Genomic DNA, 16,502 nt, shown 5'->3' with positions numbered 1-16,502 from the left:
AGCCAGGTGGCCGGCACGCCACCCAAGTGCTAAGCGCCTCCCTGACGGTCGTGCGACAGCCGAATGGCCGAACGACGCAGTTCCTGGGGCGCGCCCCTGTCTTTAAGCCGCACGTGGCTGTATTTATTGCAAGAAATATTCACTTAACACTGAGAATTTAAGAGTTCAGGTCTTATCCCGCCTAACAGGATAATCGTCCACATAAATAACCAACTTTTTCAAAGTGTAACTAATTAAATGAAAAAAATTTATTAACCAGAACAAATAAATGTGAAAGCTTTAGACTTACCTTACGCTAGTTTAATTATCGAATCGGCAACAGAAAGTTAGTTACTGTGAGAACATCTAATATATAGAAAAATAATATATCTAACATATATTCCTAAGTAGTAATTATGTTCTTAGCAGCTGTCTAAAACTTAGTAAGACTCCGGCATTTCACAAACATACAGCAGACATGGATACCTCTCAGGATAGTCCACAGTTTTGATAAGCCGTTCCTAAATCAGGGCTAATACACATAACATACTACCACTGCCTTTATTTGATTATATGTCATTACATATTAATTTGTAAAATAAAAAGTAATATTAGTCGAATATTACTTCAGAAAGTTAAAATTACATGCTTCGACACAGAAATTCACAAACTCTGTAGTTTATCTAAATCGTGTCAATAACAACCTTTTTGAAAGATATCCGCCTATCCCCAAAAGAGGTATCTGAACTTAAACAAAGATTACTTAATAATCCTAGAAGAGTTTAAAACCAAATCAAAGCACAGCACTCTGAACTGCCAGAACAGCAGAGGATGCGTTAACATCTAGCGCCACCTGCTGGAGTCACAAAATATTTCAAAATACAATAGAAGATACTATGAAGTAAATAATCACTTTTCATCACGGTAACAAAAAACTTCATAAATTTAAATAAGAAAATTAACCAAATTCAGCTATATTCAATAACATCCAAAGTGACAAAACTAAGCTAAAACCAATATTTCAGTGGAAGTGAGGATCTAATTCGATTGTCAAAAAGTGACTAATAAAAAAATTCTACCAAAGAAGTATAAACTTAGAAAAAAAGACAACAGGTTTACTTTTGAAAGGTGAGTGTTATGAGAACTTCAGAATTAGAATAGCTTCTGCTTGCTTACTTAGAAGGAAAACAAATAAAGAATAATTTTAGCAATGACTTGTGAAATTTTTTACCTTACTATAACTTTTTTTTATAACAAAAAAGCAATACATGCCCACCATAGAAATGTTACACAGTGCAAATACCAAAATAAAAGTTTATATCATATTAGCCTACCAACCAGAGGAAAAGAGTTTTTCAGCATCTTTCTATACGCATCTGCATCATCATCTGTAACGACCAAAGGCACTCCACTGTTCGGGTCCACCACAAATTAAGCAAGTTTCCTACTTTGAACATTCAGGCTGTTTTTCATTTTTATTATTTTAAACAATACTTCAATAAATATTAGTAACCATGGTGACGCACATTATAATAAATGGCTGAACTACTGAGACCAATTAACTAGAGATTGTTAGTAACATTTAACTATCGCTGGTACGTCAAAATTTATTAAGGGCTGACTTTTAATATTTACACGTAACTAAGTATAACACTTCTTTAAGTTAGATTTCTTAAAATCTAAAAATTTGGTTTTTTTCAAATCTTCTGTGGACTTTGAAAATGAATAAAACAAAGATTTTATATTGCTCCTTCATGATGTCTAAAACAGCATACTGTCTATTCTCGCTGACGAAACAAAATAAAGCACATGTACCTTGCAAAAACTAGTCACATCCACCGTGGTTACCTTTTAACAGACTGACCCTCAAACTGGGCAATCATGTTACAACATGTGTCTGGTCACAGTGAGTATGGATAGCCTGGCAAAAACTGGACCCCAATAGGGGAAATTACCTCAATAATTGAAGAATTACTTCCTGACTTTAAGGCTACAATTTTAATTCCATCATTCTGCCTTCCAACGATGTATCACTGTTCGGGTTTTAATTTTAAACTCATGACATAAAATTACCATTTCAAAGTGAATAACGCAGCAGCATTTAGTGCACTCACAATGCTGTGCGACCACGACCTTGACCGAGTTCCCAAACGTTTTCATCACCCCAAAAGAAAAACCCATTAAGCAGCTGTATCGTTATTTTTCAATTTATGGAACTGAAGAGTTTCATACTTTTCCTCTAACTGTTTAACATACAAGATATAGAAAGTGAATACAAATGGATACTTTTTGCTGTCCATTTTAACCTATTTTTTCCAATTTTCGTCATAATAAAAATAATACGAAGTTTTAGCTGGCATTTTAATTTGTCACCTCCGCCCACCTCGTACCATCCTACAGTAAACTGAAGAAGCCAGCGTGCCGTGATGCATACTTGGGGAGCGATGGGACTCACCTCACAGCACCCCTGGCTAAAACCGCCAATGCCCAGGGGAGCACCCCCGGCCTCCCCCTGGTGCCAATGCCATTTCTGTATATCATATTCTTCAAGCTGCTCTAATAACTTTGCGGTGTAGACAGAGATACTTCCTGCTACACGATACGGAGATTTGGAACTGAGATAACATGAGTAACACATAACATCACAAGCCCAGGGGCCCAGAATCCTAACACCGCATTCAAGACGAACAAAATATCCTTCCGCAGACTAAAGCATCATCGACACACACCTTAGCCTCTCATCTCTATGTGATTTACACATTAAAGGCACAATCCATCAAAAAACATACATACTGATGATTTTATAGGATAAGCCATTAAAGTTCCTTTCAAATTAAGTTCATTTCTTATCAAAGTATTCTAATGATACAGTCAAAAACTTTTATTCATCCAATCAATGAATCTCTAGTGAACATTTGCGGTGCGTAAGCACCGGAACAGCTGCTCCACGAGAGACTAGGAACTTAAGACATATTCCACGTCCTCAAAAAATTTAGCGTAAATTCATGCAAGGTTTAACAAAAAATAGACAAAAAGAATTCAAGAACACTCACTATATGCGGCACCTTTGACACATATACAGCTCTACCAAAGACTCAGAAGCAGAAACAAAGCCGGGGGTCGTGACGGCCTCAAGAGCAAGGCCGGCGTCCCAGGCCTCCTGAGACCCGTTCTGGAGAAGGCACTCGGAAGGGTCTCGCTCCAGTTCCCCCACTCCCAGCCAGCGTTGTTTACTGGGGAATGAAGATGCCGCTTCTTATATAGTTTATTCATTCACCATGTTTATTGGACTACCACTATGTGGGAAGCACTGTTCTGACCCTGATTTATAAATAAAATTAAATGTCCGAGCTTACACACCTAACATTATAATGGAAAGACAACCAATACAAAAACACATGACTTCCAAGGGTAAGGCCTCTAGCCCAAATACATGGCATGTCACGTGCTGGCAGCTCTTACTTCCGGCCCATAACCAGAATAACGAAAATAGCCCTGATTTCGAGTGTTTGAAGGTCATCACGTATAGCACGCAATTTCTGTTTAGTAAAACTGAAAACAAAGACCAGTTCACTTGCCGTACTGGTTAGCCAGCCTGAGACCACCTGCCCTGCTGGCGAACACACCTGGCAGCCAGCCTTCCAAGACGCACGCACCTCAGGATCCACAGCCTTAGAGAAAGCTGGGGCAGAGGGGACGGCGCCAGCAGTCTTCAAACGTTTTAGACAATACACACAAAAACGGTTTTGTAAATTACACATTGGCCACGTGTTTGCTAATAATAAATAGCACGGTCATCTAAAATTAACTCACCAGAAACATTACGGCCATTTTTCCCGGTTGCTTCCTGCCTCTCATAATAACAGGTGACTTTTCAGACTTACTTTCTGTGTCCATTTCAGTAAAGACCTTAGTTCGCTTACTTGAGTTTATCGATTGCTAAGCACCAATAACAGACTGATTTCTTTTTATTCACTTAATAATTAGTCCCAACGTCATTGGATTCATTTGGTCTTCAGAGCGTCAATGACTCCGTTTGTTTCCAGTTTCGAGCATGACAGAAACCACAAAGCCAGATGAAAATACGCAATTAGACTAAAATGTCAAAATTCTTCATGTCGAAAAACAGCCTAAGCAGTATTGAAGGACGGTTGAGAGGAAAATGTTTGCACTTAACCTGATAGACAGCTAATTACTCAAAATAAAAACCATGCAAAACTGGGCAGAGAGAATGCAGGTAGGCCATCTCATAAAAAATCAGTATGAACGACCTATAAATGTGCTTTGTAAATGTCCACCTGCGCTAGTAAGTGCACTTAAGGGGGGAAATTCTTTACCTATTACACTGATAGTTTTTTTTAACTAACACCCAAAATTGGTATGGATACTTTCTGGGAATAGAGACCCCCCCACACACTTCCCAGGCAAGGGGAAATGCTAGTGGCGTTTGCGTGTTTTTTCCGAGGAATAACAGAGAAATATCTTTTCAAAAAGGTTCAAGTATGCTCACCTGGAAAGTGAATTGCAGAAATTTAACCTATGGACAAATATTTGTTTATAAAGATGTGCAGTGTAGCCTGTCTCTCGAAAACTCGGGAACAAGCCCTGATTACGATGGCTCCAGGCAATATTGCAACGTCAGAGAAAGCACTGACCCACCCACAGGACACAAAGTGCCCGTGAGCACCGCATGAGCACCGCGGGGCCCTGCTGCCTGGGCGAGCTCACAGGCACACGCCACTGAAAGGCCACTGGCCACGGCGCCCACGGTGACTCTCCGCATCACGGGACTGTGAATAGTAATAACATTCTCCCCTCTAAATTTTGTTTTCCAAATTTTCTACAGCAAACGTGCATTTCTTTAAACACACACAACGGGATGAGAGAAAAGGTATGTGTATAAACTCCAGGTGGATTAAACAGTGAAACAAACAAAACCATTTTTTGAAAAGAGAAAAAAAGGGAATATCTGTGACATCTCACAAAAGGGAAAAGATTTTCTAAACACAAAAACACTTAGAGAAACCAAAGGAAGAAAAAGATGACAACACAAAAAATATAAAACTTATATAAATCAAAAAGGCAAATAAAATTCAAAAAAGTATTTATAAAAATTGGATAAAAAGTTGATGTGTTTGACACATAAAGAGATCACATAATTCAATAAGAAAAAAGGAGTATGGGACTATGAAAAATATAAAAAGTTATATGCATTATACCTTTTTATATATCTTATAAGTTAAAGTTAAAATATCCTACCTCACCAAAAATTGCCAGCACGTGGCAGAGCCAAGACTGGAATGCAGGTCAATCTGGCTTTGAAGCATTACGTGTTGCCTATAATGAGTCAGTCGTTAATTTTTTTAAAGCCACATTAATTTTAAAGTTTGTACTTGAGAAAAGAGTTTTTCCGCTCTTGTACCATGCATTTTGAAACGACTAAAACAGCTAGCAGCGAATAAATCAAATGGAAACCACGGCTACCTTTTTTTAGGTCTCAAATGAAGGCTGAGCTCTTCTGACGTGTCTGGGCAAACCAAAGTTCTCTTGCTAAATATTTAAATGAAAATTTACTTATCGAAACCATGGTAAGTATAAAAACTGCTCCTTGATTAAAATAAGAAAGCCTTTCACAACTAGCAAGGAATAGGGGTGATAAGTAAAGTCTGGTTTGGGGGTTTTATTAAGGGCTCAAATGGTCGACTGCAGGAAGATGCACGTTATGAAGAAAACTACAAAAAGGAAAATCTAGAACTGCAGCGCGGTAAAAAGAGAGGACGCGAAAGGCGATCGTGAGGCGCCGCGCACTGACCGTGAATCAGAGAGCCGTTCAGCCACTGGATGTAGTAGTTCTGCGGGAAAGAGAGCAGGACCTCGTTGCTGATGATGGAGAAAGGCAGCAGCAGAACCGCCCCCGCCGACACCGCCAGCGTGAACGTGCTCAGGGACAGCCTGGGACAGAAGACAGGCACCGTCACTGGGGTCGGAAAACGCGAGGGGTGTGGGAGTCATTCGGGGAGGACAAAAACGCTTAAACGCTTAAGTCTCAAGGGAGTTAGGTAAGAATCTCATTAAACACACGTAGCTGGCAGACAAATGCTCCGTGGAACTAGATGAACTCTGACTCCTTCCTCGGAAAGGCCGCCGACTCCAGGGCGCGGGCCCGCAGACGCGCATGCGCCGAAGACAGGCCGCCGCGCACGCCTCGCGGAGCATAAACTGGCGCCGTTCCTCTCCTACACCTAAGTATTTATTTCACAGTTGCATTTAATGAACGACTTTGGCAATATATGCTAACGGCAATGCGACAACTGTTTCAGGTGGAAAAAAAGACTTGTGAAAGCAGTATGAAATTATTTCAGGGGGAAAAACTCACAAAGCCATTGGCTTGGCACTTCTTAAAATAAGTAAAGTTAAATAAATTATACTAGTAAACAGTAGGAAACTATTAAACAATATTATACATTAAACAGCATTTAAAACACTTTTGTTATTTTTTAAAATAAGATCTAATATGTACTAATATAGAAAGATATCTAAGTAAAAAAAAAAACTGAAGAAAAGCATGTACGACAAATAGAAAACATGCCCCTCCCCCCCAAAAAAGTGCATATACACACACAGAAAATAGTGGTACAAAAAAAATCTGGCATAAAATATGGATAAAGGGCTTTCGCTTTCTGTTATACATGACTGAAATGTTTAAATTTTTATACCTAATTTTTTAAAGATATTTTTTCAATGGCAAAGAAAAAGAGCACCTCATTAACATTAGAGAGGGAAATGTAATTTAATACCCGCCCCATTAGAGTAAGCATACGAATAATCTGAAAGAAAATGTAAGATGTAAGAAAAAATCGTGCTAACCGCTCAGAAGCCACAGCGGACAGTGACTGTGCGGCCATCGCCATCTTGTGGCGACCCACGGAAGTGTTTTCCCACTTAAAAGCCAAAACCATCACAAACCCCCGCTGATACATTTTTCAGCGTTGCCCCATGACACACACTGGAACCACGATTCAAATCAGACACAGGCAAAGTCCTAGGACCGGTTCTGCCAGACAGACAACACGCCTCCTGGGACAAGCACGAGGACAAGCCTTCGTCCCAGATCCACTGCCCACTCAGGCAGTGACCGGCCAGAGCGAGCCTCAGTTTTGTTCTCAGAAGTCCAGTGAGGGAGCTGTCCTCGCCACCATTCGTCCTTACGACACTACAGCTCAGAGCAGAGCTGCACCCTGCCACGCCGGGCCCGCAAGTCCACCCACACGCTCCTCCAGACCCCTGACCACCGCAGTCCTGCACGGGCACCTGCCTGTCGTCGGTGGCTCCGTGGCTCCATGCCCTGGGCCACAGTTGGCACCCCCCTGAGGTCCCCCTGTGTGTCATCTTCCCTTCTTGTGCCCCTCGGTCAAGTCCGTGCCCCTCCGCTGGGCTCCCAAGACCCTCCGATCACACGCCGGGCAATGAAGGCCAACCCTCGTTCTCAAACCAAAGCCTGGGACCTGTCATCTGGACAAGCTGCCCGCTCACGAGGGCAAACAAAGTACGAGAATCACAAATGACCCAGAAAAGCCTGACTGTGTGGTCGCCATGGCTATAGCGCTGCCTCTTTCAACGAGACTTTCGGAATCGATTGCAGTTTGGGTCCCGTGACTGGCCCCAGAGATACAAAAAGGTGACGCCCTTTATGTAGTGAAGTGCTGGCCAGGGTCCCTCCTGTAAGGCCCTGGGTCCGGTGAGCAAAGGGTAGTGGTCACCGCGTATACGACTCAGAAAAGTGCCCCTGCATTGAAGGACAGTTTCGGGACTGCCACCTTCTAACCGGAGCAAACTGCACAGAAGCATGGGACCCTGGGTGGGATGGGAGAGCAGGGTCGAGGATGGCGACACTCAGTGACTGTCGCCTGGGACGGAGGGGGCTGCAGCTGGAGCCGGCTGGTGGGAGAAGCGGCTCAGCCTTGGGCCTGTGGAGTCCAACATGTCTGTGACATGAATGTCACAGGAGCCATCTCTCCCTCTCGCCGCAGGCCACCAAGTCACCTTGAATTTCCATCTGCCCCTTTATTGGCCATGTGCTCTCTGACCCCGGTCAAGATGGTGTCTGCCAGGGCCCCCACTCTATGCTCACTCCCTCCTCTCATGGGCCAGTACCCTGAGGAAGCTAAGCCTGAAACTGGGAAGACACCCTGACCTTGGTCAACGAGGCACCAATCACTGACTCCCATCAGGACGGACGCGGACCGCTTTATGTTACGCTGTGGAGGGCCCATGACACTCAATCTGCTGCTCAGAGCGTCCGACTGCGTGCGACGGCCTCGTAGGCTCTGAGTCTTCGACATGCCCTCGTCACTCTGAGCACCTCCTTGCATTCTGGCCGACAAGATGTAGAAAATGAGTCTGGAGCGCTCGCTCCCTGCCCCGGCCTGGCACCCCGTCTTCACCCTGGGGCCCTGGTTCCCAGTGGAAAGCTGCAGCCCAAAGCTCAGACCCGGGCACTCTCTGCCTCAGGGCGGGCGCTCCGGGCGCCCTCGGTGGCAGACCAGGAGACGCAGGTGTGAGCTAGGCACGCACGGGCCCACACGCACCCTCACTCACGTCTGCACTCGGTTCCAGAACTCTGTGTGCTCAAAGCCATGGATCCACGCCGATGCTTCCAACTCTGGCACGCCAACTCAGCGTTCAACTCCATCGCCCCCCACAGCTGCTACCTGAGATGGGGCCCCATCATCTGGAACGGCCCAATCCCGTACGCAACCAGCCTCCCGTCACACTGACACCCCACCCTACTCAGGTGCCCTCCTGCTCAGGTGATCCCCCATTTTGGACTATCCTGCCCCATGGACGCCCTCGCTCCCCTCCTGAGCTGACGCCCCACACCAGGCCACCCCACTGGGGACACCCTCCTCAACCTACCTGGGCTCTGCCGCCCTGCAGACACCCTCCCCACCCTGTGCGGCCCCGACTCCATGTGACAGGCTCCGCTCTGGGGCTCTGCCCCCAGGCCAGGCCCCCCGCGCACAGAAACCCTCCTCGCCTGCTGGGCTCACAGGCCGTCCTTAAGGCAGTGTCCCCACTGGGCACTGAATTTTTCACATCAACTGCTTTAATCTGAGCCAGACTGAGCCGTAAGTAGCTGAGAGCAGCTCTCGGGGGAGCCAGCTGCTGCCTGGGAAGGCAGAGGGAGCCGGTCGGGGCGCAGGATACCCAGGAACGGGCCTGACGCGCTGATGGGCGCTCAAGGCGCTGTGCGGGTGAGCCGTCCAGACCCCTCAGGAGGCTGAGGGCCGCCACTGCCACTCAAGGACAGAGGGCTGGCGGGGGGAACAGCACTGAGCACCCGCCCCTAGCTTCTTCTGCTTGGCATTGCATCCACACGACGGCACCACGAAGTAGGTGGCAGGTCTAGCGCACAAATGGAGGACACGAGCCCGTGTCTCTCCATCTCTTCTGGACTCAGGTCCATCTCGAGCTCAGAACTGAACCCCGATGTGCCTCGCTCTTCAGTTCTCACGCGTCCGCCACGGAAGGAAAAAGGCCGTGAAAGACAGAGGCCGGGGCGGGGAGCAGGGGCTCAGCCCGGGCCGGGCTGTTCTCCCAGGGGCCCCCTCCCGGCCTTACAGGAAGTGCGCACCCGGCTACCTGGGAGGCGCGCCTTGCGGAGCCCCGCTGGGAGGGCCCGAGCCCCCGGACAGGAAGACGAGGTGCGGCCGCCGAGCGTCACAGGAAACGGCCACTTCTCCGCGAACTACACTGCAAGGTGCTGCCGAAGCGCCGCATTCTTGTCTGTTTACAAAGTATCGATCTGCAAGTGCATTTCAGTAACGGCACCTCCGAAGTGGAGCACAGAGCGAATGGGGAGCGGCATGTCACCGGCGCGTCGCACCAGAGGGTCTCCTGGGGAAGAGCTGACCCTGGCCCCTCGCTCAGGCTGTGACACCCTGTGGCTTTTCAAGGGAAGTGACTTGCTCTGTGTTTACAGGAGCAGTAATTGAGACAGAAGAAAACGATGGTTCACTTAAGGGTTTCCCCAGATGTCACGATGCTCGGATAAAGTAAGACCCCTACTCCTGAGATTTAAATTACCAACTTATGGGCCTAAGTTTCAAACCCACAGAGCGTGAATTCCCAGTAGGAAATGAAGTTACGGTTGTTTTCCTTAGGGCATTTAAAATAATTTAAATAATCAGATCTAGTGAAGCGGGGTCTATTTACATTCATTTTTCAGTTACTAACCAAATCGGCCCTACTCACTTATTGGTTACGAGCTTTCGGTTTTTTACTGAGGTAACATTCACATGACGTCAACCATCGGAAGGCGAACAATCCGGTGACATTTAGTGCATCCACGGTGCTGTGCCACCACCATCCAGAACATTTTCATCACCCCAAAATAAAACCCCGTTGCTCCCCACTCCCCTCTGCCCCCAGGCCCCGGTACCCACCATTCTGCTTTAGCTGGGCCTGCCTGTTCTGGATGTTTCTCACAAATGAAAGCCCGCACTACGTGGCCTTTCGTGACTGACTGCGCTCGCTGAGCATCACGTGTCCGAGGTTCGCCCATGTTGCAGCGCGTGTCAGTGGTCCCTGCCTTGTCACGGTGGAATATTCGAGTGTGGCAAAAGCACATGTGTGTGCAAGTGTGTGCGCGCACGTCTCTCTCGCCCCTCCCCTCCCCACATCCTCCCCTGCACCTCACGAAAGATGCGCAATCGGACGCTAATCATGGAGGAACATCAGACAAATCCCCATAACTGGCCTGCAACCTGGGAAGGCGTTAAGAAGGTCGGGGAAGCCACGGAAATAGTGAAGGAGGGTTGGTCTGCAGGGGCGTGAAGACACATGACAACTCCCTGCACTGTGGTCCTGAGCCAGCGCCTTCTGCTACGACCTTCCGGGACAACGGGTAAACCGGAAGGGCGCGTGACTGGGACCGCACCGAGGTCGGCTCCATTATTCTGTGGCTGTCTAGTAGTCATCAGGAGAATGCGCTGTTTATAGGAATTAGACATAAAAGTACCCTGAAGAAATGAAGCATCCGGTCAGCAACTTCTCAAACAGTTCAGTGAAAAAAAGCTCTTTGTATTATATTTCTAAGTTCCCTATAAATTTGGGACTCTTTCAAAAAAAAAAAAATTAAGGTAGCAATAAAAACAATCCTGGATTACAGATACTCCCCTATGTAGGTATATCTGTGTCATTTCTAATTTTAATCCAGCAAAATCTGACATAAAAAAATTCACTGCTTTCTATCTAATTTGATTCCACAAAATAATTCACGGGCATTTCTATCCTACGACTCCAGCGTAGGAACGCACCGCCAGCTCCCAGGAGCCTGAGGGCCATGCCTGCTCACAGCAGGTAAATGTCCCATCAGCCACTGCAGGCGTCTGCTCCCTCCCCAGACCATCACGGTCTTCCCAGCAGACCGTTCAAACAGCCAGAAGCTTTCTTTCTTCTGGCCCAGAAATTTTCCCAGCCTGAAGCCCACTTCCTGAATTTTCTGAAGATAAAATCTGTCGGCTCCTTAAATAAGCAAATTTTAACAGGAGATAATCAAGCCTCGGTTATCTGTGCCTACCTGGATTAAGGTCGATAAAGGTGTTATAATACTTTAGGTAAATTTTTCCATATAGACAATTAAATTTTGAGGACTTATGACTTGAGAATTAAAAGAACAACTGAACTTTAGAATACGTACGAAATCCTGTTGACTATGGCATCTTCATCTTCTTGTTCATCTGCAAAAATGTTTAAGGTATTAATATTCTCATATCTTCCAACAAAATGTTTCATTAATTTATTAAAAACATACATGAAAATATAAATTTAAAGAAGCAACTATTGAAGGTAAAAAATTTTCAAATAGCACTGTGTTTATTTCAACAGAGACTCAAATGTAAATCTCACTAAATCAGATACGACAGGTTACGGTTAAAGAATAGTGTCTTGTTCAATCAAAAACCCCTAACGCAGCAGCCACAGGTAAATTAGAGTGTCCCAGATATTCAATGCTCGGGAGAATAAAACTCGGTAGACCCTTAGGATCACTGCCAAGGTTACTGCCACATGGAGCAAACAAAATTGCTCGTGAATGAGGTTTTCTAGTTGATAACAGCCAAAGAAATGTTTATACGAAATGAAAATCCAGAGCCTGAGACCCGTGTGCCTTTCTGTACTCTGAGGCCGTCATCCGCGATGACAGTGTGGGACCTTTCTGGAGCATCCCAAACCACCTTGGACCCCACTGCCCCACATGCCACCATTAGTGCACAAGAGTGCCCTGTGGTACCTTTTGCAGGGAGCAGGTGGCCCTTGTGCCAGCGCTCAGTCACCGTCCCCTCTCCCTGTCTCGTGGCCATTAGCCATCCCCTTGGCCCTCCTTCTCCTCGGCACCTAGCCGGCTGTTGTCAAACGCTCTCTGCAGGTCCCTGCAAGTCTGGGTGCCCACCTGCCTCAGTGTCAAAGGCATGTCTGGGCCACGCTCTTAGTCCAGTCTCTGCTCTTAACTGCAGGTGCCCAAAGTGGCTCTGTGGCCAAGGGGACCACAAACACACACAGTCGCCCCTCATGTTTACAGGGGTGTGCCCACAGCCAATCCACTGTCAGGCCTTGACGAATGCTTTAATGTCCCCGTATCCATCTCAGGTCTGTTCCCAACACTTTGCCACCTGGGCCAGAGCCCTTCCCGCTCCCTGTGATCACCCTGAAATGCACCCAATAAATCTCCAACTGTCCTGCTCGCCGTCCCCGAAGTTCCCCTAAAATGATGCTTTATATTTACTTATTCTCTCTCGCTGTCCTCTTGCGTCCATAACCTATGAAGCCTGAAACCAAAACATCTTTAAAAACAGCTAAGATATTGTCTTGGATCCCAGGCCTTCACGATTTTGAGAGGCTACAGAATCCAGGGAGTACTTTAATGCAGCCACGTGACAGTACTGAGTGCTGCGCGGGAACAAGCAGTACTTCCTGGCTGCCTGTCAAAGTCCGGCACGTGCGACACGATGGTGTGGTGTAAGGAATCTGTAACATGAGGAACCCTTAAGTAGTCACGTGGCACCTCCTACTGGCCCGGCTTCACAGGTGGAAAGTCCCGTGATTTATAAAAGTTAACGGAAGGCAGGAAAGCAACTGCCTAGGTACTTAAAAAACCCGGCACAAAAACCTGTGCATCCATCACCACGAAGCCCATCAAAAAGGGAATAAAGACACGGTGGCCCCTGGCGAGGTAAGGACGTACACGTGAAACAATACAAGGACTGTAAACTCCGTGTCGCCTTAGAGAAAGAAGGGCATCCCGGCGGTCAGAGAAAGGACGGGTGGGGCTGAGCGTGCTCAACCTCAGCGCCAGGCACAAGGAAGCACCCTCGCCACGCCGGCGTCCCCAGACACTGACCAGCCCGCACTTGGCCGGGCCTGAGAACATGACGACCGAGGGCTCGGCTAGGAGGGTGACCTCAAGTCTCGGATGCCCTGGCGGGTGTCTGTCATTAGAGCTGCGCACTGGCAGCTGCTGCTTCAGCACGGGCACCCCGAACGGACCGCCACGCTGACGGGCACTCCGCAGCCACGCACCGCGCCGGGACCGCTCGGCGCGGAAATCAAAGTTCTCATCACGATGTTTCTACTTGCCTGATTTCCTCTTGTATCTTGTGATGATGAAGTAGGAAACGACGTAGAGAACAGCAAACAGAAGGAAACATATCTGAAACAAACAAATTTAACAGATCGTTTAGTTTCTGCATATCTCTGTTTACATAATAGAAGCTACATCTTTGGTATTTATAGGAAAAGACAACCTATTACAAAGTAAACATTTCAGTATTTTGCTAATGTGAAGTTTTGATGAAGTGTTAATTTACATGAACTAGTCAATTTACTACCATTCCAGAAAAAAAAAAAAAGCCCAATAGAGGTTTTCCTTTTCATAACCTGACCAAATTGTTTTCAAAATTGTTATACTTCATGTGGAAGCATAAAAAACCAGAACATCACTGAAAATTCTGAAAAATAAAGTCAATGAGAAGCTACTGTCTCTACCAAAGATTAAAACATACTATAAACCATCAATAATATTTAATCAATGTGCTGGCATCCAAACTTAACAGATCAATAAAACAAATTCTATTATATAAAAATTCATGTGATTATATACAAGAGGCAAGAGGCTGAGGCCTGGGCTCTCGGGTATTTAGACGTCAACTTGACTTAAGAGGTCGGCACGAGCTGAGAAACAGCACGTGGGAGGCGGACGAAGGGCTGGGTGTCCTGAGAGCCAAGTGAAGAAAGCTCGTCTAGGCAAAGGGAGGTGCCAGCTGTGCCAAACGCCGCTGACAGGCCCCGAAAGACGAGGCTAAGAACCAACAACCGGATTCGCAGCGTGACAGCCATCGGGACCTTGGCAAGACTTGCTTTTCCGGAGGGGTGGCCGCAAAATCCTGATTGAAGTGGATCAAGATGGAAGAATCGGAAACGAATGTTTCCAGTTTTGTGGGAAGCAAAGGAAGAGTGAAGGAGGATGTGAAGTCGAGAGGGTTTTTCAAGATGGGAAGTGACAGATGGGTGTCGGGATAATCCAGGAGAGGAGAAGTGTGCTCAAGCTGAGCGCTGGGTCTCGAATCCCCCACAGGAAGAGAGAGGAGGAGCCAGAGCAGGAGACAGCACCGCGAGGGCAAGGCAGGCGGTGGCGGTGGGCGGCAGGCGGGTCGCAGGCAGGTGGCGGTGGGCGGCAGGCAGGGAGGCAGATGAGTGCTGGGAGTGGACGCTCCCTTCTGATGGCGTGCACTTCCTCAGTGCACGGGGAGGGGGAATGGAGAAGTATGGCAGCCGTGAGAGGCACGGGGAGACTAAGTAGCCTGTGCAGTCCCAGGCCAGCCCAGGCCAGCACTCCAAGCAGCCTGGGTGGCCCGATGATGCCCACGCCATGAGCGCCTGACTCTGAGGTGCAGGAGCCTCCCCAAGGAGCCAGGGCCCTGACGCTAACAGATGCCCGGTTCTGTCTCCTCCCCTTATGGCCACTCACGGCTCCGACCGCCGACGTGACCTCCCGCCCACTAACCAAGTCCAAGTGCCCGGGCAGTGGTCCATCGTGACCCAACAGCCACCCTGTGCTGTAGCGGTTTCGCCAGACCTCTCAGCGGCCACTCTCAGCACGTCCCTCCTCCTCTGGCCGCTCCCCCAGCCTCTGTCACAAGCTCCGCTTTACACGTCATCCTTCTCCACGGCTCCCAGCCTGAGCCGGAAGTCTCGTCCCACGCCACAAGCTCTTCACAGGTAAGCTCGCCTGCCCCGGGCGTCCCTGGGCCACTGCTGAGCAGCACTGGTCGAGGGGACAGGCAAGACTGAGTGAGATGACCGGCCACGAAGCTAAGTGGATCGTGAGCAAAGAGCAGGCGGCGGGCGGCGGACGGGAGGGGCTCCCGGCGGAGGGGCAGCTGCAGGGAGAGGAGGTGGCTGGACGCTGGAGGAGCGCCAGGTCGGCTCGAAGGGCGTCGGAGTTCGAAGGTGGACAACAGTCGCTTCGGGAACTGGCGGGACACGGCGCGGACGCGGTGGGTGAGGAGGGTGAGTTAACGGCCAAGAGGGACTCGAGGAAGCCACCGCAGGGCACGCGCGGACACCGACGGCGAGCAATTCCTCCCAGGGTGGGGGTCAGACTAACGGTTATGGAAGCGAAGGCGGCATCACTAGCTTAAGGGAAAGATGCCTGCCATGAGGATCAACGCGCAAGTACCACGATGGACTGTCACAGAACGGGTCGGACTGCCCTCCCGGTTCCGAAGGCGGGGCGGGGAGCAGGGCCTCAATGGGAGCTTTTTCTGAGTTTTTCCTCTGAGAACCTGTAGAGCTCCTGGAGGTAAAACTCATGAAGCGTGTGGGGGTGCCCCCCACGACCGGGCCTCCAGTTTCCGCCTCGCTGGCTCGCCCGCACCAAGCCTCCGCAGTCAGGGCTGCGGTTTAGCTGTGCCTACGAGTGGGCTAGCAGCAGGCGTCGGCGCACACGCTCCTGCTCTGGGCAAGCCGTCATTCTAGGTATTCACGTGTCTCCAGGTGTCAAGGCGGCATCTGTCTCATCATCGCAATTTCCTGACGCATCTGAAAAGAGCTTTTTGCTGAGGATGGCGGCGATAACTGGACTGGAAACCAGGAGTCACCATGTTATCGCTCACAGTTTGATCTCTTCCGTTGGGTCCATCATTTCACAGATGCCTGGGACTGTCCAGTCTCTGCAGAGTTAATCCGGAGAAGTTAGCCCAGCACTTCTCTGTAACTGATTCTGTTTTGCTTTGAATTTTAAATAGTTGTTGATGAACATGGTAAAAATTAATCTTTTTGTAAAAGAACACAAGGTGTGAGATCATAATGGAAAGTGGGGTTTTTTAAATCCCTTAACATTAAGTAGTTTGGAATGCTCTGGCCTTTAATCTGCCTCCAATTTTTTTTTAAATAGAAAGGGATCCAATTATTACAACATACCGATGAAATTAGCATTAACATTCCCTACTGCGGCAACTCATGAT

General features: G+C 47.9%; 1 protein-coding gene across 1 annotated transcript in view; it reads right to left on the bottom strand.

Moving 5' to 3' along the window:
• Positions 1 to 14,373, bottom strand: part of LMBR1 (limb development membrane protein 1) — an 80,209-nt gene extending 65,836 nt beyond the window's left edge. Inside the window, exons 1-4 of the mRNA XM_015587656.1 lie at positions 14,299 to 14,373; positions 13,615 to 13,687; positions 11,681 to 11,720; positions 5,792 to 5,931 (exon numbers count right to left, since the gene is read on the bottom strand). Of these exons, the coding sequence (XP_015443142.1) occupies positions 5,792 to 5,931; positions 11,681 to 11,720; positions 13,615 to 13,687; positions 14,299 to 14,373 (328 nt within the window). The remainder of the gene's footprint in view (positions 1 to 5,791; positions 5,932 to 11,680; positions 11,721 to 13,614; positions 13,688 to 14,298) is intronic.
• Between the last annotated feature and the right edge of the window lie 2,129 nt (positions 14,374 to 16,502).

This window comes from Pteropus alecto, unplaced genomic scaffold (assembly GCF_000325575.1).
Source record: "Pteropus alecto unplaced genomic scaffold, ASM32557v1 scaffold320, whole genome shotgun sequence".
NCBI classification, from domain to species: Eukaryota; Metazoa; Chordata; class Mammalia; order Chiroptera; family Pteropodidae; genus Pteropus; species Pteropus alecto.
The sequence above is the reverse complement of the archived record's forward strand: the minus strand, read 5'-3'. Positions and strand labels throughout refer to the sequence as shown.